The following is a 25,329-nucleotide window of genomic DNA, read 5'->3' on the forward strand; positions in this document are numbered from 1 at the left end:
GAACATCTGAGTGCTCGTTCCAGCATTCCTTGCAAATATCAGACAGTGGTATGAGCAGTGTCGGCTCGAACCATGAGGACATGGTGTAGGTACAACGACTAGAGTGAGATGAACTTTTCAGTGGCGTCCTGAGCGGAGATTAAGGAGGTTTAGAAATGAGTTGCGTAGGAAGTTGTGGATCTGAATGATATTTATCCCTAACCCTATAGAGCACTATCCTTGTACTCCGTGGTAGATTTGATATACCTGTTGTAGCTAAGCCACGGCTACAATCCAGGTGTGTACCTAAGCCTGTAGGCACCAAGAAAATCGTGAAACAGAACGGAAGTTAAGAAAACAAACTATACAAAATAATCAATACGACGGCTGCAGAAGCGCTTAATATAGAACTTCACCTAATGCCAATACGATTGCAATTGGATCAACTCACAAAGGCTACCGCTATACGAATTCGCACGGGTCCTGCCTTTGCGATTCCTAGCGGCATGGTCAATCGACGTACTAGTCAAGATCTAAAGCTCGGCGGCTACACTCCTATGGAAGCTTATGCTTAGAAGAAGAACGGATGCTCATTGGTTCCCCTAGGAACCTTGGCCGGGAGATGGGAGAGCCGCTTTGCATACGTCCAGGAGCCATGGCGAGAGCTTCCAAATATAGTAATTGATGAGCAAGAGAAGGCGGTATCGGTATATGATAACATCACGCGCAAGAAAGAACATATTGCAATCTATACGGACGGGAGTGGCTATCAAGGCTATATTAGCGCATCAATGGTCATCCCAGCCTTCGGAAAGCAACATGCGCAGTGCATCGGTACAGAGGGTACGTCAACCATGTATACAGGGGAAGAATATCACATGCAAGAATGAGCATATCGCAATATACACGGACGGCAGTGGATATCAAGGCTATATTGGCGCGTCCATGGTCATTCCAACATTCAGAAAACAACGAACGGAGTGTATTGGTACGGAAGGCACCTCAACAGTATACGCAGCTGAGGTCTGTGGGATCAAATTCGCGCTCGAAACTGCGCTTCAAATTGCAGATCAGGACATACGAACCAAGAAACTAGTTATTTTCTCAGATAGCTAAGCCGCGCTTAAAACTCTCATGAACCCGCGTATGGTCTCTGGTCAAACGTACATTCAGGGCTGTGTCGATTCACTGAGGAAGTGTACGGATGAGGACATCGATGTAACACTGAGGTGGATTCCAGGCCATGAGGGCGTTCCTGGAAATGAAGCTGCAGACAGGGCTGCAAAACGTGCGGCTCTAATGGGTGCACGAGGGCAAATCGTACCTGGAGATCTATCAAGTGAAGGATGGACCATACTCGCAGCAGCTGCAAAACGCAGAATACGCCAATCAACCAAGGATGCCTGGGAGAGACGGTGGGACAAGCAAAAGGCAGGGAAACCTACCAAAAAACTTGTCACTCAGCCTTCCAAGCGCACACTCCAATATTGGACCTTTCTCCGCAAAGCAACATCGTCAATACTGATACAGCTGCGTACCGAACGAATCGGGCTGGCGCACTATCTGTGGCGAATTAACAGGCGAGAACAACTATACTGTGCCTGCGGCCTATCTGGTCAATCAGTACGACATATCCTCATGGAATGCCCACTGTATGAGAATGAACGCGGTCTCATGTGGTCACGAATCAAGGGATTCCGACGCACAACAGATCTGCAAGCATTACTCAAGGAAAAAAAGGCCGCAATTGCAATCGCGCAGTTCATCATTGACACGCGAGTGCTTGATCAATTCCGTGAGGTAGATCCGGAAGCAGTTGGCACCTATGAAAACGCAGAAACAGCGGCTCAATTGGAGCCTGCAAATGACAAGGACACTGACGTGGGAACATGTACGAACACGCACGCAGATGACGTGCGTTCCAGGTCGACGTCGTTATCAGTAAGGACCAGGATTGACACGAATACGAGCCTTGGATCAAGTGATTCAGAGCCAGCCAACGGGATGCGATGTAGAGGACGTACAATTCGGATTTGCGAAGGGTGAGATACGCAGATTTTTATGAGGGATACAGGATATGTGGGTTTGAAGCGAACTGGTGCAGTTCGGAGGACTTGAAAAGAATTTGGGAATTTTTGTAGGCGGGCGTACGCGCACTAGCCGACCAAGATGTTTGATTTATTTGTTTGTTTGACATGTTTGCATTCGTTATTCTTGTTTCCTTAGCTTCCGTTCTCTGTGGCGCGCCTCTATGGCGCACCACCCGTGGCTGGGCCGCGGATCTCTGTGCCTGCAGGCTTAGGCACACACCTGGATAGCGGCTCTTAGTCAGCGGCCAGCTACAGCGGGTAACGTGTTTCATGGGTAAACGGCGCACCCGGGTAAGTGGCACAGCCGCATCCCACTTGGTTCAAAGAACTCGTACAATTTATATGCAAACAGTGAATAAATTAATATTTACCTATGTAGATATATTTGGACAGCGATTGCGCTTATGCCCTATTTCCCAGCAATTACTACACCTTGGGGGGGCCCGTTGAGCTGGCTGCAAAGGCGCGCTCCCGTTGGGTGGAGGAGGGGGTTGAGCCTCTTCAGGAAGCTCCTGAGCAAGCTCTCGGCCTTCAGCGACTGTCAAAATACCATCGGCTTGTAGGGCTTTTGTACGGCGAGTGCGGCGCTTCTGTAAAATATCATTTGCTTCGCGTAGGTTATGGTTCTCCCTAGCTAAAATGGCAGCTTGGTGCATCACTACAAGGGATCCCTTGATCAACTGGTTAAAAGCCGGACACGATGGCGAATTGCTGTCTAAATCTCCCATATTGAGAGATCTCTTGACAGATTTGGCCTGTTTTTCTAGCGTACGGGCATTGTAAGGCGTTTTTGGGCTCCAGGTGCTGCTGCTTGACGTGCTAGGGCGAATTGAGGCTGGAGTAGCCTCCCGGACAGCAATTTGCAACTGAGATAGGACTTTTTGTGGATTATATGGCACAATCCCAGTGTGTGAAAAGCCGCTCTTAATATTTTGTGTGGTATAAGTTTGGATCCGTACGCTGTAAAGCATATCTAAGAAATCCAGCTTATCAACATGGTAAATCCAATACCGGGAATCGCCTGATAGGAGATCCTGATTTGACGACGAACCACGCTTATTGAGCTTTCCAAGGGCCTTTGCAGGCTTCTTAGCATCGAAAAACCCTCATGGAAAGTCCAGAGAGGCCTCCAGGGGCCACTGGAGATCCAGAAATCATAGGACCTGGATCTGGGGTTGATTCATCGATACCCTCCCAGGAACCGTCACAGCTACCTCCAACTACCCGTGCACTGTTTGCAGGACTTGGAGACTGTCAGAAACAGTCCAATGAACCTACTTTGAGCAACAGCGACGCTCTACAAGCGCCATGATAGACTGAAGAAGCCTAACAAGCCCTAGGAACGATCCTCGAGAAAAGGAAGGCCTCAAGGCTGATTATAGGATCTCGGACTCCTATAACTAGGTCTGGATTGAGCGCGGCTCTGAAGAGGAAGATTATACTTACCGCAATGCGTGCAGCGAGTGCTCCTGCAGAGGATAGCCTCGTGATGGGCCTGATCGAGGACCTCAACGGCCATCTGTAAGAAGCGGTCCACCAGCTCTCCGCGGAGCTGACGACTGCCAGAAACGTGATCAATACCTAACAGGGCCTCATTACTACTCTCAACGCTAGGCTAGAGAGCCTTGAAACCTACGTGAACGCGCTACAAAGCCGTCAGATCCTACCACTCGACCCCTTCACTGCAACGCGTGAGGTTGCGGCGCACGGGCCACCACCAAGAGCTGCTTCCACAAGAGGTTTAGCGTCCACCCCAATACAGCTAGATGCCGCGCCTGAGAGCCGCGCGATAAACTCAACCGCACCTCAGCCTCCACCGCGATATCAGAATCCAACAAAGGCTACGAAACAAGCCGTACAGCCACCTGAGGGCCCCAAAAAAGTACCTGGAACCGCCGCGAAGACCACTAAACAGCCCGAAACTACCGCTAAGCCACTGACCAAGCCCGCACCTACGAAATGGGCCGCTATTGCCGCAAATAATACCCAATCTGGAGGATGGAAAACCGTCCAGTATAAGAAACAGCCCTTAGCACCCTCTAAGGCTCTATCGATAACTGACTTGAAGCCTGTGAGTACCCGGAGCAAGGAGGAAAGACGCCTCATCTTCAGACGACGATATCCTAAAGATGCTCCGACCGCATTGAAAGCTGATGTTCTCTTGGCCCTTAACCGTGCCCTTGCAAAGGCAGGTTTTCCTAACTTTGTAAGAGCGGTCGATTCTGGATACGCAGCCTCAGGAGCCTTGACGGTGCTCCTTGAGCGAGGAACTCGCAGCAGCACCATCATACCTACTTATAACGATACTCTACTAGCCGCTGTAAGGCAAACAGACCCGGCAGTCATTTCAGTAGAGATTAGTGAACAGTGGCACCGTGTCAAGATCCAGGCAGTGCCTGTGGATCGCTCCATGTACAATGATTAAGGCTTAGGACTAGCCCAGGAAGAGATTGAGTTGGGAACACCTTATAGGCTTAAACGAGAGCCAACATGGCTCAAGAGAGCTAAGACGATACAGGCTAGCAACCAGAGATTTGCCACGATTGTGATCACAGTAGGTTCTTTAGAGGAAGCTCGAACACTGATCAATAAAGGCATCAAGTTTGGAGGCCGACACCATCGAGTAGCCCCTTATTGGGAGTCAAATCCTGAGAGTATCTGCCCTCGATGCTGCGGAATTAGCCACTCTGGCTTCATGGCTTGTGGTGGCAAGCCTCCTAAATGCGCGATCTGCGCAGGTGACCATGAGGCAATAGAGCACTCATGTACAGTAGTGGATTGTAGGGTTGAGCCAGCTAAACCTTGCAAACACACAGTAATCAGGTGTGCTAACTGCAAAGGTGCACACGAGGCTACATCTCCTAAGTGCCCTAGAGCTAGGGAGGCTCGTCAAAGGGCTATCCGGAGAATGAGGGAACAATCCTTACAAGACCTCATCCCATTAGATGAGACGTTCGCGGTAGTGCCTCCAAAACCGGTACTGACCTTGGAGGAGAGACCTGGACAGTCTCTAGAGGAGGAGACGTCAACTCCAGAAGAAGATGAATTGCTGCCTGAGATGCAATTAGAGGCTGATATTCACGAGGGAAATAGCCAACAACCACTAGAGCCAGAGCTCAAGTCAGCCACTGAAGCGTCTCAAAGTGAGGATCTATGATAGTACTACAACACAACTGTGCCCGAATCTAGACTCAGAGCGTGTGGTTAGCCTGACTAGGCAGTGCCTTAGGCTTGGGATACATCCACGTGTCTGGAAAACAGCCAAGGGAGTTCTACTGAGAAAGAACGGTAAAACCAACTACACACTGGCTAGTGCGTATCGAGTGATAAGCCTATTGAAGTGCCTAGGCAAGGTAATTGAGAAGCTTGTAGCAGAGTTAATTACAAACTTTGCAGAGGCTCAAGACCTCTTCCATGATGGTCAATTTGGAGGCCGTCGGCAACGCAGTGCAATTGATGCTGTGGCATGTCTAGTGGAGGAGATCTATCAAGCTTAGGCAAATGGGAAGCTGGCTGCAGCTCTATTTATGGATATTGAGGGGGCCTTTGACCATGTCATCCTAGCAAAACTGGTAGAGGTGCTCAGAGAGGCTGGCATGGATGGAGATCTTATACATTGAGTGATCTCATTTCTATCTAACTGGCGAGTCACTCTTGTGATTAATAGACACGTGGGAAAGGAAATACCGATAAGCTCTGGGTTACCTTAGGGCTCTCCAGTGTCACCTATTCTCTTTGTTCTATACGTTCATGGGCTATCAAGAGCCATTGAGAGGAGTGTGCTAGAGGTTCGATGTCTGTCCTTTGTGGATGACCAAGGCCTGATAACAGCCGCAAGCTCAGTGAAGGAGGCTTGTAGGATCCTCGAGAAAGCTGCGGAAGTAGCCATCAAGTGGGGGGTGGCTAACAGGGTACAATTTGATCGCAAAAAGACTGAGGCCGCTTTCTTTTATAGATGACACAGACGTCAAGTGGCCCAAAACGTATCTCGAGCCCGGATCAGGGTTGGAGGCGAGTTAGCAACTGTCAAATCTACAGTACGGTGGCTTGGGATACTCCTAGATAGCCAACTTACATGGAAGAGCCACTACAACACTCGAATTAAGACAGCAAGAAATACGATAATTAGGTTAAACTCACTCTGCAGAGCTAATGGGTTACCTCCAGCATTAGTGAGGCGCATACAGAAGGCTACAGTGCAAGCCCAATTGCTATGGGGTGCCGAGATATGGTGGCAAGGCCAGAAAACATGGGCACAAAGGATCCAGATTCTGATCAATAAGCAAGCCAGAGGTATTACGGGCATGTTCCCAAAAACCCCAATCGGAGCCCTAATCAGAGAGGCAGCGTTAGAGCTAGCGACAGTCTTACTGGACGCTAGAGTAGCTCGATATACAGCGAGGCTACTAGCTCTGCCTGACACGCATCCTACAGCGCAGATACTTCCAGTCACCCTCAGACATGGTGACCTTCACGCACAACCTGGAGAGCAACCACGGGACGACCGGGAATGGGCCTCTAGAGACAACAAGGTGCTAAATTGACTTGGCCAAAGGCTTGCAAAGCACCTTGCTCAACGGTTGAACAGAGACCCCTCTGGAGGAATTGAGAGAACTGAATAATGCGAGCTCCAAGGCTTCCCAGGCTCGATCCGAGTACTTGACAAGGAAGAGGCTCTAACGGAGGCTAACCAACAGCGTGCTGGAACAATGTTCTGGTCCGATGGCTCCAGACTCGATACAGGATGTGTAGGAGCCGGTGTCACTTTATAGGCTGTACCTGAAGGCCCCTGGGAACATGTAGAAGTGCCAATGGGCCACGGACACGAGGTCTTTGACGCAGAACTAGTGGGAGTAGCCACAGCCCTTGAATGGGCACTGGAGAGACAACCTCTTGGTCCTATCTAGATGTTACTTGGCGCACAGAATGCTATTGATCGCCTCAGATCGACAAGGCCAGGCCCTGGGCAAGCCCTTGTTCTTAGGGCTCACAGGGCAGCTGAGAAACTAGCCTTGAGAGGCCAGCCAGTCACAATACAATGGGTCCCAGGCCACTCAGGGATTGAAGGGAATGAGCAGGCTGATCAAGCTGCTAAACGTGCAGCTAGTAAACAAACCGCGCCTGGTTTTGAGCACCTATCTCTGGCGCACGTTAGAAGGGCTTGCACGGAAGCAAGGAGAGCTGCAGTATCTGAATGGGCCCAAATCAATGCTGTACAAGGCAGGCATAGAGACGGACGTGTCTACAAGATGCCTCGAGGTTGGAACCTTGACCCAGTGGCAGGAAAAGCTCCAAAAAGAGTGGCTAGTCGTTACTACCAGTTAAAGACAGGACATGCTCCAATTGGCACCTATCTATACCGGATAGGCCAACGGGAATCGCCTGAGTGTCAGGCCTGCAAGGAACCTCATGAGACAGTAAGGCATGTACTCTTTGAGTGCCGTGGACGTCGTGCAGGACGAAGAACTCTCTATCAAGCCCTCAAAAAAGCAGGCGTGCCACTGCCTACAGCGGCTGAGGAAGACCCCGAGGCTAGGCTATTTGCTGAGCCTAGGGCGACGCAGGGTTTGCTGCAATTCGTGGCTGAAGCCAACCTATTCAATGATAATGAGCGGACAGCCAGAGAGGCTGAGATTAGTGATGTGTGGGGATGGGATACGTTGGAGGAAGGTGGCCTAGGTGTCACATTGGAGGATGGGTAGGGATAAGGGCACACTAGTCAGGGTTTGTACGGACTAGGCGTGCCCACGGGTTTGGAACTATAAGGGATCTCCGGAAGGATTAGCCTAGGGAGAGTGCCCAAAGGTCCCTGGCATATCGGCCATATGGGGACGAGATAGTGATTTTTGAATTTTGCATGTATGACTCTGATAGGGGTGAGGCCTGTAGGGTGTCACCAAGGCTTCTAGTGGTCTGTCATAGCCAGTAGGGCTGGGTACGGACAATAAACTTGATTAATAATAATAATAATAATACCCGAGCATGTTCTCGAGGACCCTCAGGCCAGTAGAACAGAAAGCCAGGATGGCTTATCTGGTATTTTCCACGCACTGGGGGCTCCTGGAGACAGGCTATCCCAGCACCAGCCTGTAGTGCTGCTTCAAGGGCTGTATGCACTACAGCGCCTGTACGGGCACAATTGTGTTGTAACAGTATCATAGCTCCTCGCTCTGAGGCGCTTCGGTGGCTGGGGTAGGCTCTAGCTCTGACTCGTGAATATCAGCCTCTAATTGCATCACAGGTAGCAAATCTCCTTCGTTCTCTCGAGTCAGTGTCTCTTCTTCTGGAGGCTGTTCAGATCTCTCCTCCGAGGTCAGTACTGGTCTTGGAGGGACTATCGCGAATATCTCATCTGAAGGGATGAGGTCTTGTAAGGATCGTTCCCTCATTCTCCGGACGGCCCTTTGACGAGCCTCTCTAGCTCTAGGACACTTAGCAGATGTGGCCTCGCGTGCACCTTCGCAGTTGACGCACTTGATCACCGTGTGTTGGCAAGGTTTGGCTGGGCCAACCCTACAATCCACTACTGTACATGAGTGCTCTATCGCCTCATGGTCACCTGCGCAGATCGCGCATCTAGGAGGCCTGCCACCACAAGCCATGAAGCCGGAGTGGCCGATTCCGCAGCATCGGGGGCAGATACTCTCAGGATTTGACTCCCAATAAGGTGCTACTCGATGATGCCGGCCACCAAACTTGATGCCTTTATTGATCAGTGTTCGAGCTTCCTCTAAGGAACCTACTGTGATCACAAACGTGGCAAATCTCTGGTTGCTAGCCTGTATAGTCTTGGCTCTCTTGAGCCACATTGGCTCTCGTTTAAGCCTATATGGTGTTCCCAGCTCAATCTCTTCTTGGGCTAGTGCTAGGCCTTGGTCATTATACATGTAGCGGTCCACAGGCACTGCCTGTACCTTAACACGGTGCTACTGTTCGCTAATCTCCACAGAAATAACTGCCGGGTCTTAGACCTCGCCACGACCCGCGGGTCACCCTGACGACCCGGACCGCGACCCGGACCACGGAGGTTCTTGGGTCGTCAGCCCCTACCCTGACCCTCCATAAGGGGAGGGTCGTTGATGGTGCGACCCGACCCTCAGGGTAGTAAAACAATGCAAACATCATCAGGTCACGAGGTGCATAAATTCTGTAGATTTTAGCGGTATTTTTGAGTATTTCACTTACAGTATTTGTAGGTCTACTTGTTTAGCTTTAATCACCCTGAAAGCATTGAATCAAAATGAACTAAACGAATTAAACAGATGAATTAAACGAATTAAACTACATGTTCTACATCTCATATCCATCAAGCAACCTTGAACGCTTGCGAACTCTACCTGACACTCGGTACTGTGTCTCTGGCAGAGACGTAACCTCACTATCACCCTCCTGATCACTTTCCGCATCCTCGGCAATATCTCTTAGGCGTCTTTTGCCAAGTGCCTTTGCAGATGGGCCTTGCAAAGTTTCTTGGGGCTCTGTAGAAGAAAGCCCTTCATCCTCTTCATCATCACTAATTGGATCAACGGTGATTTGTTGCTGAGTTCTCTCTTCCTTTGCAGCCTGTATCTCCTGAGTCGAAAGATATTCAGAGAGCATTATTCGCTCCTCTTCATGAATCTCGAACCGTGATGTACACATATACATCATAAGATCTGAGATTGTTTGAGGCTATAGAGAGCCTCGACGATAATGGCAGATATCTCGTGCAGAGTTGAAAAGCCGCTCTACTCCTGCACCACTAGCTGGAATAGAAAGAACATCTCGTGCAAGCCTCGCCATTCCAGGGAATTCATCTTGGTGATATTTCCACCAGGTTCGAGGTTGGGCATTTGGGACTGTGTCTAAAAGAGAAATCAGTAATTATTCCCATTGATATCAAGAGACGAGACACTCACTGCTGTCAAGATACCTTGTAAGCTCGTCAGACTGAACTGGCTGTCGAATCTGAGATTGCTGCGACTCGTCTCGAACACAGGCTAAATCAAATTCATCCATTGCCGTACTCGTTGGGGGAGCATCCACTATCTGCTGCTCCTGGGCAAGATTCTCCGAGTACTTCTCGAGAGAGGACTCAAGGCTCTGGCGATAGATTGCTCGGTAATCAATTCCGCCTTCCTCTGGGTCCCAGTCTGCGGTTGAGAAGAACTGAAGTTTATCCTGTGGAGAAAGGATGGTGCCAATGGCGTAGAGATGACCATCCATGTTGTCAGTGTCTTTGTAGTAGATTGAGAGCTTGTTCTTTGCCGCTTCGAGAGATGCAAGCATCACCTGCTTCCAAGCGACCCTCTTCCGTCTAAGCTGTCTAATCGACTTTTCCAGGTGGTCAAACAGCTTATTGTAGACCTTAAAGACCCGATGGATGGTGACATCCTTGGACTTCGAGAGAAGGGTCGTGAATCGGTGAAAAGGCTGGAGAATGCAGATAAGATAGTCCACTTGCCGCACTGCTCCTGACTCAAGGCAAAGTGCTCTTGGTCGTACTGAGAGCAGAACGCATAGAAGGTCTGCTGGAGTTTCTTTGCGCGTACAAGCATTAAGAACGTGGAGTTCCACCGAGTAGCAACATCCTGGATTGGCACAAGCTTTGGCTCCTTGGTTTGCAAGTTGTAGAATGACTCTCGGCGCTGAGGACTCGCGTTGATATAAATCGCAAGGCTTCGAACCTAAGAAACAGATTAGGATAATGAATGAGGATAAAAGCCATGATGTCGCACCTTATTCAAAGTGTCCACGATCTCGCGTTTCTGCTGCCTCACACGAAGACTATCCACCCGATCATCAGACCATGTCTGCTCAGCCGTATCAATCCTTGGAGCAGCCTTCATCTTCCCAAGGAGATCTTTGAGACTCAGCTGGATCACATGTGCAATACAGGGTACCCGAATGATAACGACATCGTTCGAGGATTGTAGTGACTCAATCGCCTCGTGGACACTTGCCATGAGACTAACGTTATTCGAAGCGTTGTCGGTGGTTACCGCAAGCACTCGATCTGTGATCTGATGCTCCTGTAGCAGCTTGAGGAGCACTACACTCAAATTTGCGCCGGAATGAGATCCATGTAAGTGTTCAAATCCTAGTAATATCTCATGATATTCCCAGTTCTCGTCGAGAAAGTATCCTGTAATCGCCATAAATGCCTGTCGGAATGGAGATGTCCAGCAATCCAGGGCAAGTGATAGCTTCACACCAGAAGGGAGTTTCTGAAGGATACTCTTTTGGTTCTCACGGACGAGGTCTCGAAGCTGCCGGCGCATAACCTTGGCAGAAGGAATTTCTGGCATTGATGGTGCCAGCCGGGCGTAGGAGATCAAATCACGGAACTCGGTGTGCTCGAGAAAAAGAAAGGGAAGATGCGATACAGTGAGGAGCTGAGCAAGCTTCTGCTGCCAAACTCGCTCATCGAATCTTCGTACCGTCGCATTCTGCGCCTAGATGTCGAGGTCAGAACTGGGATGCTCATTGCTCAATGTCAAAGTCAGGTCTCGAACATACCGCATGCTCTAACGCAAGCTTGATGTTTGGTTTCTTTCCTGCAGCTGAGGCAACTCTCCGGCAATTTATCCCATTGTAATGCTTGTTCATTGAAGATGTCCCTGAGTGAGCCGACGCAGGGTGATCAAGTACCTTCCGACATTGATGGCACATCACCCCAGGCTTTCTATCTTTTTCAAACGCTACTTGATCAAAGTTTTTCCAGCAGTTTGCAGCTCGTTTCGCATCCCAAGATATCTGTCTCTTTTTCCCAAAATCGGTCTGAAGCCACCACTGCACGAATTCGTTGCCCATTTCCGGGGAGTACATGATGAATGATCTAATCCGGACCGGGCAAATTCGATGAAGACAATCAGGTGCCGCTCGAAGCTCAGACGACGGAAGGGAGGTATCTTGATTTCCAGATGGGATAGGGGAGTAGAGCTGATTTAGACCTGGACCATCATCAGCACTGTATTCAAGAAAATCTGAGGGTGGACCCTCATAAGTAGATGAGAATGCGTCAGAAAACTGGGACATGGTGAAGATGGTTAGAAGAAGAGAAGACTTACCAGATTTCCTTTGCAGTTCGGCAAGGGACTCAGGAGGTAAAATGACAGATCACATTTGATACTCATCATGCTAATTGGCTAGAACTGAGGTTCGTGAGGGTCACCCTGAAATTCGTGAGGGTCACCCTGAGGTTCGTGAGGGTCATCCTGAGGTTCGTGAGGGTCATCCTGAGGGTCAACCTCGCGACCCTACGACTTTGGCAGAACATAATTGAACATGATCGATATATTTCGCTCAATTTCGACACGGCATAGGTATGTAGAAAGTGGATAATAGATGTTCAATATAATTAAGTCAGGATTTCAGGAAGTTTGAGGCTAATAACCAAGAATATCAAAGTTGTAACTTCTTCAGATTATACTTCTACAATCAAAATATATATTTCCCCATCGTTACATGCCTCTCTCTCCAACTCTTCACAATACACACCACAACGGTTTTTCCCAGGCAGAAAAAAGGTGTAAATCCAGGATTACCGAGCAAGAAGGCTTATTTAGAAGACATATTTCATAAAAATACGTAGGGGTTTGATAGAAAACAATGGATTCATAGTCGGACATACGAAACAGGTATAAAAAACAGGAATTTATGAATGTTTGTCAGCAGAATTATCCATCCGAATTAGGGAAAGCGTGAGAAAGTTATGCATATGCGGGCCGTGAGGGTCGCTTGGCGGGTGACCCTCCAAAGATTCTATGACCCTCAGGTGCGGTGAGGGTCGTCAATCTACGACCCGACCCTCCGGAGGGGAGGGTCGCGGGTCGCGAGGAGGGACCCACGGTCCGGGTCATGGCGAGGTCTACCGGGTCTGTTTGCCTTACAGCGGCTAGTAGAGTATCGTTGTAGACGGGCACGAGGGTGCTGCTGCGAGTGCCTCGCTCTAGGAGCACTGTCAAGGCCCCTGAGGCTGCGTATCCAGAATCGACCGCTCTTACAAAGTCAGGAAAGCCTGCCTTAGCAAGGGCACGGTTAAGGGCTAAGAGGATATCGGCTTTCAATGCGGTAGGAGCATCTTTAGGATATCGTCGTCTAAAGATTAGGCGCCTCTCCTCCTTACTCCGGGTACTTACGGGCTTCAAATTAGTTGTTGACAGAGCCTTCGAGGGTGCCAAGGCTTGTTTCTTATACTGGACGGTTTTCCATCCTCCAGATTGGGTGTTATTTGTGGCAATAGTGGCCCATTTCGTAGGTGCGGGCTTGGTCAGTGGCTTAGCGGTAGTTTCGGGCTGTTTGGTGGTCTTCGCGGCGGTTCCAGGTACTTTTTTGGGGCCCTCAGGTGGCTGTACGGCTTGTTTCGTAGCCTTTGTTGGATTCTGATATCGCGCGGCTCTCAGGCGCGGCATCTAGCTGTATTGGGGTGGGCGCTAAGCCTCCCGTGGACGCAGCTCTTGGCGGTAGCCCGTGCGCCGCAACCTCACGCGTTGCAGCGAAGGGGTCGAGTGGTAGGATCTGACGGCTTTGTAGGGCGTTAACGTAGGTCTCTAGGCTCTCTAGCCTAGCGTTGAGGGTAGTAATGAGGCCCTGTTGGGTATTGATCACGTTTCTGGCAGTCGTCAGCTCCGCGGAGAGCTGGTGGACCGCCTCTTGCAGATGGCCGTTGAGGTCCTCGATCAGGCCCATCAGGAGGCTATCCTCTGCAGGAGCACTCGCTGCACGCATTGCGGTAAGTGTAATCTTCCTCTTCGGAGCCGCGCTCAATCCAGACCTAGTTATAGGAGTCCGAGATCCTATAATCAGCCTTGAGGCCTTCCTTTTCTCGAGGATCGTTCCTGGGGCTTGTTGGGTTTCTCCAGTCTGTCGTGGCGCTTGTAGAGCGTCGCTGTTGCTCAAAGTAGGTTCATTGGACTGTTTCTGACAGTCTCCAAGTCCTGCAAACAGTGCACGGGTAGTTGGAGGTAGCTGTGACGGTTCCTGGGAGGGTGTCGATGAATCAACCCCAGATCCAGGTCCCATGATTTCTGGATCTCCAGTGGCCCCTGGAGGCCTCTCTGGACTTTCCATGAGGGTTTTTCGATGCTAAGAAGCCTGCAAAGGCCCTTGGAAAGATCAATAAGCGTGGTTCTCTCTGGATGGGGGCTCGTATGGATTAGTATTTCCTATGGCCGATATGCCATGTGAAGGCTCAATCAAATGTTATTTGGAAGCTAATACGAGAAATCTAAGCATAGAGAAACGAGATCTACTTCAAGGAGCAAAAATCATGATAGTCTTTGACATCCAATGGGGTTACTACAACCTCCGAATAGCTGAAGAAGATATTTAGAAAACCGCATTTCTTATGGAAAAAGGATTGTACGAATGGGCAGTTACTCTAATGGGACTGAAAAGATTACCAACAGAATTTGTACACTTCATGACATATGTTTTGATACAGTACCTTAACAAGTTCGTTGCAGTATACTTCGACGACATCATTGTATACTCAAAGGACCCAAACAAACATGAAGGACATGTACGGCAAGTTATGACGACACTTATGGAAGTAGGACTTACGCTCAAGATCAAGAAATGTGAATTTGACACAACCATGGTCAACTACTTAGGAATAATTCATACACTAGAAGGACTGAAAATTCAACCAGAAAAAGTGGATGCTATTATGAACTAGCCAACACCGACCAACATCAAGGAAGTACAAGGATTTTTAGGAGCCCCTGGATATATCAGACGCTATATTCAGAATTACTCTGAACATAGCCGACCCATGACAGAACTCCTGAGAAAGGACGAAGAATTGTATGGAACGACAAACGACAAAAAGCATTCGACAAGCTTAAACAACTAGTCACGAAAGCACTGATTTTAGCACTGAATGACCCAGAAAAACGAAAGATTATCAGACCAGATGCATCAGGATATGCACTCGGAATTGCATTTGAACAAGTGGGAAGCAACGGTATTGTGCAAACTATTGCCTTCTACTCAAGACAATTCACCGCAGCAGAAATGAACTACGACGTTCATGACAGAGAACTACTCGCAATAGTGGAAGCATTCAAGCAATAGAGACACTATCTGCAAGGAGTTAAGGAAGAAACAAATTGTGAAAAGCGACCACCACAACTTGAAATATTTTACAACAAAAGAACTTACTGGACGACAAATACGATGGGCTGAATATCTATCAAGATTCAAGTTTCGAATTGAGCACATCAAGGGAAAAGAAAACGTTGCAGATGCACTCAGCAGAAGACCAGACTATGCTATTGGGATTGAACAGCCAAAAATACATAGCCTAAAGAAGACGAAGATGGAATACACTACAATGTTAAGGCAATACTAGCAACAACAATTACAGTCAACCACCATGACTTTCACAACCGCATGATTCAAGCAACACAGCAAGACAAGATACTCATAATAGTAATTGCAAATAAAGAAGCACAGAAACGGAACGGATTAGCCTTATAGCAAGAATCAATATTAGCACCATCAACAATACTGAAATCATCAAGCTGCACCATGATCTACCAGCACATGGACACCAAGGAATTGACCAAATAATGGAAAAGATACAACAATCTTACTACTTCCCAAGGATGAGAAAACACATTGAAGATTATATCAGAAAATGCGAACGCTGCAACAGGAACAAGCCAATCAACCACAAACCCTACAGAAAAATGCAGATTCCGGAAATACCAGAGGAACGATGGCAAAAGATTACAGTCAGCTTTATATAAGGTTTACCGACATCGAAAGATCCAATTACAGGACTTACGTATATGGATGCAATTGGTATTGTTGATAGACTCACAAAATATATCATTACCCGTCGCTTCACCTCCCCCCACCCTATTCGGACTGGGGGTCGGCCCGGGCTCAACGCGCACATGGGCTCAACGCTCAAAATATTCAAATTCTTCAAATTAATGCTTATAAGTCCACCAACGCATATTATATAAAAAATCTAGGCACATGAGAAATACATATATGATTTACCTATTACCCGTAGAATCAATGAAGAAACCCAAGTTTTGAGGCTCTCTTGGAGCCTCAGCATCCTCCGCCTCCGGCACCCCAAGTACGTGCTGTTTATGAATCCTCAATAAATCCCCATTATGGCGGCGTTTTATGAGGCGATTCGCATATTTTACATAGAGTGCGCCTGAGGCTTTTACCTGACGCTTGGTTTTTTTGTTATTTTTGCGTTTTGCTGTGTCGCGCAGCCTTGCAAAATCCTCACGGTGAAGCTCACCTAATCCCGCTATGGCGAGGCTGCTTGAATTCACGACTTTTATACGGCGTACGAGGCCAGGTTTTGATTCCTCCAAAATATCCTTTATACCCTCGATTGATTTCTCTATCTTATTGATATATCGACGAAGCGCAGTGACCGTTGATGGTGGAGAAATTGATTTCGTTGTTGGTGAGCTGGGAATAGTGTCATCGATCTCGCCATAAATTTTTAATGTATTCCCATCATCAATAATTGCCTCATCTGGGTGAGGCAATTTGCTCAATACGATATCAGGATTATATGGCCAAATCCCTCGATCTTTCCAACCGTGGCGAATAATTCGCGGAGTAAAGGTTTGAATTCGAATATCCCGTAATTCCTCAAAAAAGTCATTTTTGTTGAAATCGAAGCCTCCGAGCCGAGCAACTTGATTTACCACTCTTCCATGAACGTGCTTATATTGCTGAAAAGGCACTCCATCGAGTGGTTGTAATAGATGCGTGGAATGAGGTGGAAATCTGAATAATCGAATGCGATAAATTTCACAGTATTGAACGAACTGTATAGTGAGATGGGTTGTATGATTATCCATAATTAATAATCGCCATTCGAACGTATATTCTGGCTTTGTATAGTGCTGAAAATGTTGAAGCCATTCAAATGCGATCTCATCCGTGATAAATCCATTTGAAGCAGGAGCAGTAAGCCACTCCGGATCCTGTATACGTCGATACCATTCCTCCATATGTTTTTCGCCTTTTGGGATAATTAACGGTGGAATGACTCTCCCTTCGGCATTTATACTCTCAACGACGGTAAGAGATTCTCGAGAAGACAAAGAGGAAACTCTTTTTGCTGTTTTTGGGTACTTTGTGACCACTGACTCGTTTTTTCCTTGTCCGACAATGAATCCGGTCTCGTCAAAGTTCCATAGATTTTTGGGTGTAATATTAATAATTTAATCAGCTCATATGCAATTGATGCATAAGACAATGTTAAGAGATATTATTATTATTATTATTATTAATCAAGTGTATTGTCTATAACGTAATTCACCACCGAAGCGGCACCACTACCGAGCCGGCATTTTTTCCCGAGCGCGTACGCGATATTGATTTCAAATCCCAATTTTCAAAGCCACATACAAATTATATACAAAAATCTAACTACTAATACGACTAGGGCATTGGTTAATTCTATGCCCCATAACGTTACAACCACTGCAGCGATATTGGCGGCGTACGACTGCTTGAGAAGCTGGGAGCTCCGGCTCAGCCGGAGTAGTAGTAACAGCATGGGATGCCTCAACCTGACCTTGTACGAGCGCTTACACTTCTTCTTTAGTAACCCCTTGCTCAATAGATATTTGCTTTTTAGATTTTTGGCGCTTTTGCTTCTCTTTCTCATGTGCAGCTTGTAAATCGTAGTTCTCTTTCCGTACGAGTAAAACATCATTTGCTATCATTTCGTAGGCTTTTGACAACCGTACAACTGCCTGATTGATTTCTTGATTTTGGTTGCTTTCTGTACGCTCATTTATACGTTTATTGATTGTAGTCGACTGGCGTATAAATTGGCGTATATTTTGAGGTGTTTGTAAGCAGGATGATGCCGTATTGCTTGATCGACTTGGAGGGGGGGTTGGTGTCTTCAATCGAATATTAAGCTGTTGTATAACTCGATCTGGATTGAAAGGCACTAATCCAGTGGCTGCGAAGCTATTCCGAATAGTTTGAGCTTTATATGCCACTGTACGAGCCTGTGGAAATGCTGTTAAGAAGTCTATTTTATCAATATGATTGAAACCAAGCCTCATTCGTTGCTCAACAAGCTGCCCATAATGTCGCTTTAAAACAGCAAAACAGCCAACATCAAGAGGCTGTAAGAGATGCGAAGAATGAGGTGGCATACAGACTGGAATAATATTATTCTCAGTACATATATGGTTAAATTCTGGTGTCAAATGGCTTCCATGGCCATCAAGAATCAACATTCGATATTTTCCAACCGTACGACCATTAATATAGGGAATAAAATGGGTTTTAAGCCATTCTAATCCTATCTGATCTGTAGTCCAGCCATTATCGCTAATATTGATTCGCCAATCATCTGGAAGATCATCAAACCAGCCTTCTCGTACGTTTTTCTTTGCTTTGAAAATCACGTACGAAGGCACAGCCCATCCAGTTGAATTTGTTGCTTCAATTGCAGTCACCCATTCTCAATTTCCAGGCTGTAAAAGCTTCGGCTGAGCATATCGATCGCTTCCAGTAATAACCTTTGCAGTTGCACAGAGTCCCATAGCAAAGCCAGTCTCATCAAAGTTGAATATATCTTCCGGTAAGATGCCGTACTCAGATATAGCAGCTTGTACGCGATCAAAATGTTCTTGTATTATCTTTGGATCTTCGCATTTAGCACGTTCGTAGTTGTATTTCCTTGCGAATTTGGAATCGATCTCTGGACGGCGTTTAATCAGTTTAGTTATCCAATTTTTTCCAACTTGTGGTTTGCCATGTTGTGAAAGTATATAATTAGCCATTTCTCGTACAAGAGAATGCTGGGGGGGTAATCCACGTCGATCTAAATCAAGCACCCATTTGACAAGCGATTCCTCTTCATATTGAGTCAATTTATGGCTGTTGGCGCGTACGAGAGATCTTTGTTGAATACCATTGAGTCTATCTTGTAAAGTTGTCCGGGGGATCTCGTAAATCCTTGCAGCTTGAGCTACACGTTGAATTCGGCCATTCTGTAAATCGGAAATTGCTAATAAGATTTGTCCCTCTTGCTCATCTAAATTTTTCCGGTTTTTATTGCGAATTGGTGGCATATTGACGTGTTGAATAATATAAAATCAATATCGTGTACGCGCTCGGGAAAAAATGCCGGCTCGGTAGTGGTGCCGCTTCGGTGGTGAATTACGTTACCCAGCCCTACTGGCTATGACAGACCACAGAAGCCTTGGTGATGCCCTATCGGCATCACCCCTATCAGAATCATACATGCAAAAATTCAAAAATCACTATCTCGTCCCCATATCGCCGATATGCCAGGGACCTTTGGGTACTCTCCCTAGGCTAATCCTTCCGGAGATCCCTTATAGTTCCAAACCCGTGGGCACGCCTAGTCCGTACAAACCCTGACTAGTGTGCCCTTATCCCTACCCATCCTCCAATGTGATACCTAGGCCACCTTCCTCCAACGTATCCCACCCCCACAAATCACTAATCTCAGCCTCTCTGGCTGTCCGCTCATTATCATTAAACAGGTTGGCTTCAGCCATGAATTGCAGCAAACCCTGCGTCGCCCTAGGCTCAGCAAATAGCCTAGCCTCAGGACTTTCCTCAGCCGCTGTAGGTAGCGGCACTCCAGCTTTCTCGAGGGCTCGGTATAAAGCCCTCCGTCCTGTACGGCGTCCTCGGCATTCAAAAAGCACATGCCTCACTGTCTCATGAGGCTCCTTGCATGCCTGACACTCAGGCGATTCCCGTCGGCCTATCCGGTGTAGATAGGTGCCGATTGGAGCATGTCCTGTCTTCAGCTGGTAGTACCGACTAGCCAGTCTTTTTGGGGCTTTTCTCGCCACTGGGTCAAGGTTCCAGCCTCGAGGCATCTTGTAGACACGTCCGTCTCTATGCCTGCCTTGTACAGTATTAATCTGAGCCCATTCAGATACTGCAGCTCTTCTTGCTTCCGTGCAGGCCCTTCTAACGTACGCTAGAACCAGGTGCTCAAAACCAGGTGCGGTCTGTTTACTAGCTGCACGTTTAGCAGCTTGATCAGCCCGTTCATTCCCTACCACTCCTGAGTGGCCCGGAGATAGGCCTCAATAGTAGGAAGCAGCCTGTTGGTTTAGCACGGTCCCAGAACACGAAGCAGGGATTGGTGCAAGGCTAGTCCAACAAGCCTAAGGGTGAGTTCGATCAATATAGTAACATGATTCCTTATTCATAACTCCTCACTCCCACTATCTCATGGGGAACGCAGGCCATATTTATGCCTGCGTAGGAACCTACGTTGGGGATTGAGTAAGGACTCAATCCGGCAATTGAGACATGTACAAACAACCAGTGAAGTATGGATATGAGCTCACAAAGGATTTTGTGAGCTATCCCGAAATCATGAAACACCTATAACAGAAACTCCCCGCAGCTTCTTGCAGTGGTGCCAAATTCCGACAGGGTGTTGTGCGCGTACAAACACAGCCTTTGGAGGACCAGATTAGGGATCTCCTCTGGCCCTGGTGCTTTATCAGGCTTTACATTATTTATTGCGGTACGGACTTCATCTAATTAATTAGTGGCATCATATATGGTTTGGGATATCTGAATTGTAGCCTAATATCCGACAAATCTGCCTCTAGGGGCTCCAGATGGAGGACCTCTCGGAATAGAGCTGCTTTCTCCTTTGGGGCTATGTAATTCGTGTTATTATAATACTACCTAGTGGTGATCTCATACTCTTACTAGGCACGGAACGATCCATTCACCGATTTCTTTACATTAAGGGGCCTTTGCAGGCTACTAAGCATCGACAAACCTCATGGCAAGTCCAGAGTGGCTCCCAGGAGCCACTGGTGACCCAGAAATCATGGGATCCGGATCTGGGGTCGATTCTTCGATACCCACCCAGGAACCGCTACGGCTGCCTCAAACCACCCCTGCACCGATTGTAGGAATTGGCGACAGCCAGGAACAGTCCAACGAACCAACTCTGGATAACCGCGACACCATACACGCGATACAACAGGCTGGAGAATCCCAACAGGCTCCAGGAATAACCATCGAGAAAAGGAAGGCCTCTAAACTGAGTACGGGACCTAGGACTCCTATAGCTAGGTCTGGATTGAGCGCTGTTCCAAAGAGGAAGATTACACTTGCCGCAATGCGTGCAGTGAACGCTCCTGCAGAGGATAGCCTCGTGATGAGCCTGATCGAGGACCTGAGGGGCCAGATGCAAGAGGCGGTCCACCAGCTCTCTGTCGAACTTACAACCGCTAAGAACGTGATCAACACGCAGCAGGGCCTTATTACAACCCTCAATACGAGGCTAGAGGGGGCCTTTGACCATGTTGTCTTGGCCAGACTAATCGAGGTCCTCAGAGAGGCTGGCGTGGATGGAGACCTTATACGTTGGGTAGTCTCGTTTCTATCTGATCGGCGAGTCACCCTCGTGATTGACGGACACATTGGAAAGGAAGCATCGATAAGCTCTGGGCTACCTCAGGGCTCTCCAGTGTCACCTATCCTGTTTGTTTTGTATGTTCATGGGCTGTCTAGAGCCATTGAGAGGAGTGCGCCAGAGGTTCGATGTCTATCCTTTGTGGATGACCAAGGCCTGATAACAGCCGCAAGCTCAGTGAAGGAGGCTTGTAGGACCCTTGAGAAAGCAGCCGAAGTAGCCATCGAGTGGGGGGTGACCAACGGGGTGCAATTCGATCGCAAAAAGACTGAAGCCGCATTCTTTTATAGACGACACAGACGTCAAGTGGCCCAAAACATATCTCAAGCCCGGATCAGGGTTGGAGGCGAGTTGGCGACTGTCAAACCAACAGTACGGTGGCTAGGTATACTCCTGGACAGCCATCTTACATGGAAGAATCACTACAAGGCTCGAATCGAGATAGCAAGAAGCACGATAATCCGGTTGAACTCACTCTGCAGAGCCAATGGGCTACCCCCAGCATTAGTGAGGCGCATACAAAAGGCTACGGTACAAGCCCAACTCCTTTGGGGTGCCGAGTTTTGGTGGCAAGGCCAGAGAAAATATGGGCACAGAGGTTCCAAGTTCTAATCAATAAGCAAGCCAGAGCTATCACGGGCATGTTCCCAAAGACCCCAATTGGAGCTCTAATCAGAGAGGCAGCGTTAGAGCCAGCGACAGCCTTACTGGACGCTAGAGTGGCTCAATATACAGCGAGGCTATTGACACTGCCTGACACGCATCCTACAGCGCAGATACTTCCAGTAACCCTTAGACATGGTGACCTCCACGCACAACCTGGAGAGCAACCGCTAGACGACCGTGAGTGGGCCTCTAGAGACAATAAGATGCCGAATCGACTAGGCCAAAGACTGGCAAAGCACCTCGCTCAACGGCTGAGCAGAGACCCCTCGGGAGGAATCGAAAGGACTAAACAATGCGAGCTTAAAGGCTTCCCAGGCTCGATCCGAGTCCTTGACAATGAAGAGGCCCTAACGGAGGCTAATCAACAGCGCGCTGGAACGACGTTTTGGTCCGATGGCTCCAGACTCGATACAGGACGTGCCGGCGCCGGTGTCGCTTTACAAGCTGTACCTGGAGGCCCCTGGGAACACGTAGAGGTGCCAATGGGCCACGGACACGAGGTGTTTGACGCGGAACTAATGGGAGTAGCTACAGCACTTGAATGGGCACTTGAGAGGCAACCTCTTGGTCCTATCTGGGTACTCCTTGACGCGCAGAATGCTATTGATCGCCTCAAGTCAACAAGACCAGCCCCTGGGCAAGCCCTTGTTCTTAGGGCTCACAGGGCAGTGGAGAAGCTAGCCATGAGAGGTCAGCCAGTAACAATACAATGGGTTCCAGGCCACTCAGGAGTGGTAGGGAATGAACAGGCTGATCAAGCTGCTAAACGCGCAGCTAGTAAACAGACCGCACCTGGTTTTGAGCACCTGTCTCTAGCGTACGTTAAACGGGCTTGCATGGAAGCAAGGAGAGCTGCAGTATCTGAATGGGCTCGAATCAACGCTGTACAAGGCAGGCATAGAGACGGACGTGTCTACAAGATGCCTCGAGGCTGGAACCTTGGCCCAGTGGCTGGAAAAGCCCCAAAAAGACTGGCTAGTCGGTACTACCAGCTGAAGACAGGACATGCTCCAATCGGCACCTATCTACACCGGATAGGCCGACGGGAATCGCCTGAGTGTCAGGCATGCAAGGAGCCTCATGAGACAGTGAGGCATGTGTTTTTTGAATGCCGAGGACGCCGTACAGGACGGAGGGCTTTATACCGAGCCCTCGAGAAAGCTGGAGTGCCGCTACCTACAGCGGCTGAGGAAAGTCCTGAGGCTAGGCTATTTGCTGAGCCTAGAGCGACGCAGGGTTTGCTGCAATTTGTGGCTGAAGCCAACCTGTTTAATGATAATGAGCGGACAGCCAGAGAGGCTGAGATTAGTGATGCGTGGGGGTGGGATACGTTGGAGGAAGGTGGCCTAGGTATCACGTTGGAGGATGGGTAGGGATAAGGGCACACTAGTCAGGGTTTGTACGGACTAGGCGTGCCCACGGGCTTGGAACTATAAGGGATCTCCGGAAGGATTAGCCTAGGGAGAGTGCCCAAAGGTCCCTGGCATATCGGCGATATGGGGACGAGATAGTGATTTTTGAATTTTTGCATGTATGATTCTGATAGGGGTGATGCCGATAGGGCATCACCAAGGCTTCTGTGGTCTGTCATAGCCAGTAGGGCTGGGTATAGACAATAAACTTGATTAATAATAATAATAACCCGGACCCAACCCGGGCTGGGTTGGGTTTTGGGTCGAAGACTCTAACCCAGCCTGGGTCCGGGGCCCCAACTTGGGTTACAAACGTAACATATATGCCAAGGCCCGTGACTACATAAATTATGCATTTTTTGTCTGTAATATTCAGTATTTCCTTTACAGCTAAATCAGGGGAAGCAAGAACGGGAAAGACTAAGGAATATCAAAGAATCAGAAGGCAAAGTATAATATATTTCTATCTACAGATAAAATCTAACTATCGGTTTATCCCCATCCTAGATCAGCTCAATAGATTTGAAGAAGGGGCGGTCCGACGAAGTGAAACACAATGGAATTTGTTTTGATTCCTAATATTCTGCTTGATTCCTAAGAAAGGGGTGCCGGGAGTTCAGCGCTATAGAGCAGTGTGCTCACCGCCCGGCAATATACTTGATCGCTTCAATGATTGCCTCATTAAAGATCAGTTATTATAAGGCTTGATATTGACGTTCCAACACTAACTAATGATACTCAAAGATATCATCATCTCGACTCTTGCGCTTCCATCCTGAGACCCGTACCTGGGTGTTGTTCCTAGGCAGTGGTATCTGGGCTTCACCTACTTCATCTGCCTCGCCTACCTCGTCTAGCCCTATCTCATCATTAATTATAGTATCCTGCTCCTCAGTATCACTAATTAGATCTATCTCAATCTTGTCAAGCTTTTCATCCTTTTCCTCCTTTGCAGATTTCATTTCCTCATAGGAGAAGAACTTCTCCAGAAGCTTTGCCTCCTGCTCTTCTATATCAAACCTTGAAGTGCAAAGAAACATCATTAATTCTTCAATTGTCTCCGACTTTATTCTCCCTCGACGATAATGGCAGACATCCCGAGCAGTATTAAAGAGCCGTTCAACTCCTGCGCCTGGGGGGCGGATAGCTGAAGTGGTAACGGCTATCCTTGGGGCCTCCATTCGGTACCCATCTTCGCTGATTGACAAGGCCGTAGGTTCGACTCCTACACCCCTCACCAAAACAATTACCACAAATTATCGTGGCAGCTGCAAGTGGGTGCCGCTGCCAAGGCTCGCGTGCTAGCGCTTTATATCAAGCCACCGTAGGGCTTTTGCCCTAAGAACCGCACCAATTCTCGGGAACCCTTTTAAAAACCATCCGACCCACCCACGGGACAGGACACCCGAGGCTAGCCTAGCTAGTGGTTAGTCCCTTATGGGGCAAGACTGTGACGGCCAATAAGTAGGCTGCGATGCCGATATTGGTAACTGGAAGCTCAGAAGTGGTTGGAGAGTGGGCGGTAGTGGAGCGATAGGAAAGATAAGGAACTATTGTATCTAGCTTGAGAGGACAGAAGCGGCAGCCGGTTACTATGGGTGCATATATAAATGTATAGTAGCTTAATGTGTATCCCCCCAATATTCCTAGGGGGGGCTAGCGTGGATGGAGATCTTATACATTGGGTGATCTCATTTCTATCAAAAACCTTGAGGCCGCTAAGGAAGCGAGATCCTGATTTGACGACGAACCACGCTTATTGAGCTTT

At 48.2% G+C, this 25,329-nt stretch overlaps 15 protein-coding genes across 15 annotated transcripts, besides 16 other annotated features; 8 read left to right on the forward strand and 7 right to left on the reverse strand.

Annotated features, from left to right (window-relative positions):
• Positions 1-798: 798 nt before the first annotated feature.
• On the forward strand, positions 799-1,095 carry TSTA_035540 (uncharacterized protein; the record flags this gene model as incomplete). The annotated part of the gene is made up of 2 exons (XM_002480717.1): positions 799-822; positions 844-1,095. 2 exons carry the CDS (start codon positions 799-801, stop codon positions 1,093-1,095), a joined length of 276 nt encoding a protein of 91 aa, XP_002480762.1.
• Positions 865-1,647: a mobile genetic element.
• TSTA_035550 (uncharacterized protein) lies at positions 1,114-2,156 on the forward strand (the record flags this gene model as incomplete). The annotated part of the gene is made up of 2 exons (XM_002480718.1): positions 1,114-1,893; positions 2,121-2,156. The coding sequence occupies 2 exons, from the start codon at positions 1,114-1,116 to the stop codon at positions 2,154-2,156; spliced, it is 816 nt and encodes a 271-aa protein (XP_002480763.1).
• A 315-nt stretch (positions 2,157-2,471) lies between these two features.
• TSTA_035560 (uncharacterized protein) lies at positions 2,472-3,379 on the reverse strand (the record flags this gene model as incomplete). Its single annotated transcript, XM_002480719.1, has 4 exons — positions 2,472-2,478; positions 2,502-3,174; positions 3,233-3,312; positions 3,348-3,379. 4 exons carry the CDS (start codon positions 3,377-3,379, stop codon positions 2,472-2,474), a joined length of 792 nt encoding a protein of 263 aa, XP_002480764.1.
• Positions 2,558-3,106: a mobile genetic element.
• A 140-nt stretch (positions 3,380-3,519) lies between the features above and the next one.
• TSTA_035570 (uncharacterized protein) lies at positions 3,520-4,494 on the forward strand (the record flags this gene model as incomplete). The annotated part of the gene is made up of 2 exons (XM_002480720.1): positions 3,520-3,590; positions 3,684-4,494. 2 exons carry the CDS (start codon positions 3,520-3,522, stop codon positions 4,492-4,494), a joined length of 882 nt encoding a protein of 293 aa, XP_002480765.1.
• A 296-nt stretch (positions 4,495-4,790) lies between these two features.
• On the forward strand, positions 4,791-5,226 carry TSTA_035580 (uncharacterized protein; the record flags this gene model as incomplete). The annotated part of the gene is made up of 2 exons (XM_002480721.1): positions 4,791-4,807; positions 4,893-5,226. 2 exons carry the CDS (start codon positions 4,791-4,793, stop codon positions 5,224-5,226), a joined length of 351 nt encoding a protein of 116 aa, XP_002480766.1.
• A 13-nt stretch (positions 5,227-5,239) lies between these two features.
• Positions 5,240-7,510: a mobile genetic element.
• TSTA_035590 (uncharacterized protein) lies at positions 5,259-6,601 on the forward strand (the record flags this gene model as incomplete). The annotated part of the gene is made up of 5 exons (XM_002480722.1): positions 5,259-5,422; positions 5,567-5,647; positions 5,780-5,968; positions 6,025-6,106; positions 6,237-6,601. Coding segments are annotated over 5 exons (881 nt in total), but the record flags the coding sequence as incomplete, so codon positions are not given.
• TSTA_035600 (uncharacterized protein) lies at positions 6,881-7,771 on the forward strand (the record flags this gene model as incomplete). The annotated part of the gene is made up of 2 exons (XM_002480723.1): positions 6,881-6,922; positions 6,977-7,771. 2 exons carry the CDS (start codon positions 6,881-6,883, stop codon positions 7,769-7,771), a joined length of 837 nt encoding a protein of 278 aa, XP_002480768.1.
• Positions 7,772-8,024: 253 nt separating this feature from the next.
• Positions 8,025-8,044: a microsatellite.
• Positions 8,045-8,224: 180 nt separating this feature from the next.
• Positions 8,225-9,191, reverse strand: TSTA_035610 (uncharacterized protein; the record flags this gene model as incomplete). Its single annotated transcript, XM_002480724.1, has 2 exons — positions 8,225-8,934; positions 9,041-9,191. 2 exons carry the CDS (start codon positions 9,189-9,191, stop codon positions 8,225-8,227), a joined length of 861 nt encoding a protein of 286 aa, XP_002480769.1.
• Positions 9,192-9,359: 168 nt separating this feature from the next.
• Positions 9,360-12,086, reverse strand: TSTA_035620 (uncharacterized protein; the record flags this gene model as incomplete). The annotated part of the gene is made up of 5 exons (XM_002480725.1): positions 9,360-9,724; positions 9,758-9,913; positions 9,968-10,727; positions 10,787-11,503; positions 11,568-12,086. The coding sequence occupies 5 exons, from the start codon at positions 12,084-12,086 to the stop codon at positions 9,360-9,362; spliced, it is 2,517 nt and encodes an 838-aa protein (XP_002480770.1).
• Positions 9,717-10,508: a mobile genetic element.
• Positions 10,520-11,482: a mobile genetic element.
• A 674-nt stretch (positions 12,087-12,760) lies between the features above and the next one.
• TSTA_035630 (uncharacterized protein) lies at positions 12,761-14,120 on the reverse strand (the record flags this gene model as incomplete). The annotated part of the gene is made up of 2 exons (XM_002480726.1): positions 12,761-13,377; positions 13,406-14,120. 2 exons carry the CDS (start codon positions 14,118-14,120, stop codon positions 12,761-12,763), a joined length of 1,332 nt encoding a protein of 443 aa, XP_002480771.1.
• A 175-nt stretch (positions 14,121-14,295) lies between these two features.
• Positions 14,296-14,898: a mobile genetic element.
• TSTA_035640 (retrovirus polyprotein, putative) lies at positions 14,398-15,125 on the forward strand (the record flags this gene model as incomplete). Its single annotated transcript, XM_002480727.1, has 2 exons — positions 14,398-14,601; positions 14,817-15,125. The coding sequence occupies 2 exons, from the start codon at positions 14,398-14,400 to the stop codon at positions 15,123-15,125; spliced, it is 513 nt and encodes a 170-aa protein (XP_002480772.1).
• Positions 14,829-15,152: a mobile genetic element.
• Positions 15,151-15,336: a mobile genetic element.
• A 226-nt stretch (positions 15,337-15,562) lies between these two features.
• Positions 15,563-15,907: a mobile genetic element.
• A 150-nt stretch (positions 15,908-16,057) lies between these two features.
• On the reverse strand, positions 16,058-17,706 carry TSTA_035650 (uncharacterized protein; the record flags this gene model as incomplete). Its single annotated transcript, XM_002480728.1, has 2 exons — positions 16,058-17,215; positions 17,476-17,706. 2 exons carry the CDS (start codon positions 17,704-17,706, stop codon positions 16,058-16,060), a joined length of 1,389 nt encoding a protein of 462 aa, XP_002480773.1.
• Positions 16,196-17,251: a mobile genetic element.
• Positions 17,303-17,325: a microsatellite.
• Positions 17,672-19,087: a mobile genetic element.
• On the reverse strand, positions 18,521-19,915 carry TSTA_035660 (uncharacterized protein; the record flags this gene model as incomplete). Its single annotated transcript, XM_002480729.1, has 2 exons — positions 18,521-19,095; positions 19,495-19,915. The coding sequence occupies 2 exons, from the start codon at positions 19,913-19,915 to the stop codon at positions 18,521-18,523; spliced, it is 996 nt and encodes a 331-aa protein (XP_002480774.1).
• Positions 19,724-20,119: a mobile genetic element.
• Positions 20,120-20,844: 725 nt separating this feature from the next.
• Positions 20,845-23,522, forward strand: TSTA_035670 (reverse transcriptase, putative; the record flags this gene model as incomplete). The annotated part of the gene is made up of 2 exons (XM_002480730.1): positions 20,845-21,855; positions 21,885-23,522. 2 exons carry the CDS (start codon positions 20,845-20,847, stop codon positions 23,520-23,522), a joined length of 2,649 nt encoding a protein of 882 aa, XP_002480775.1.
• Positions 21,352-22,068: a mobile genetic element.
• Positions 22,077-23,261: a mobile genetic element.
• Positions 23,523-23,867: 345 nt separating the features above from the next.
• Positions 23,868-24,742, reverse strand: TSTA_035680 (uncharacterized protein; the record flags this gene model as incomplete). The annotated part of the gene is made up of 2 exons (XM_002480731.1): positions 23,868-23,900; positions 24,350-24,742. The coding sequence occupies 2 exons, from the start codon at positions 24,740-24,742 to the stop codon at positions 23,868-23,870; spliced, it is 426 nt and encodes a 141-aa protein (XP_002480776.1).
• Positions 24,743-25,329: the final 587 nt, after the last annotated feature.

The sequence above is a fragment of the Talaromyces stipitatus genome, genomic scaffold (assembly GCF_000003125.1).
Source record: "Talaromyces stipitatus ATCC 10500 scf_1105507295541 genomic scaffold, whole genome shotgun sequence".
NCBI classification, from domain to species: domain Eukaryota; kingdom Fungi; phylum Ascomycota; class Eurotiomycetes; order Eurotiales; family Trichocomaceae; genus Talaromyces; species Talaromyces stipitatus.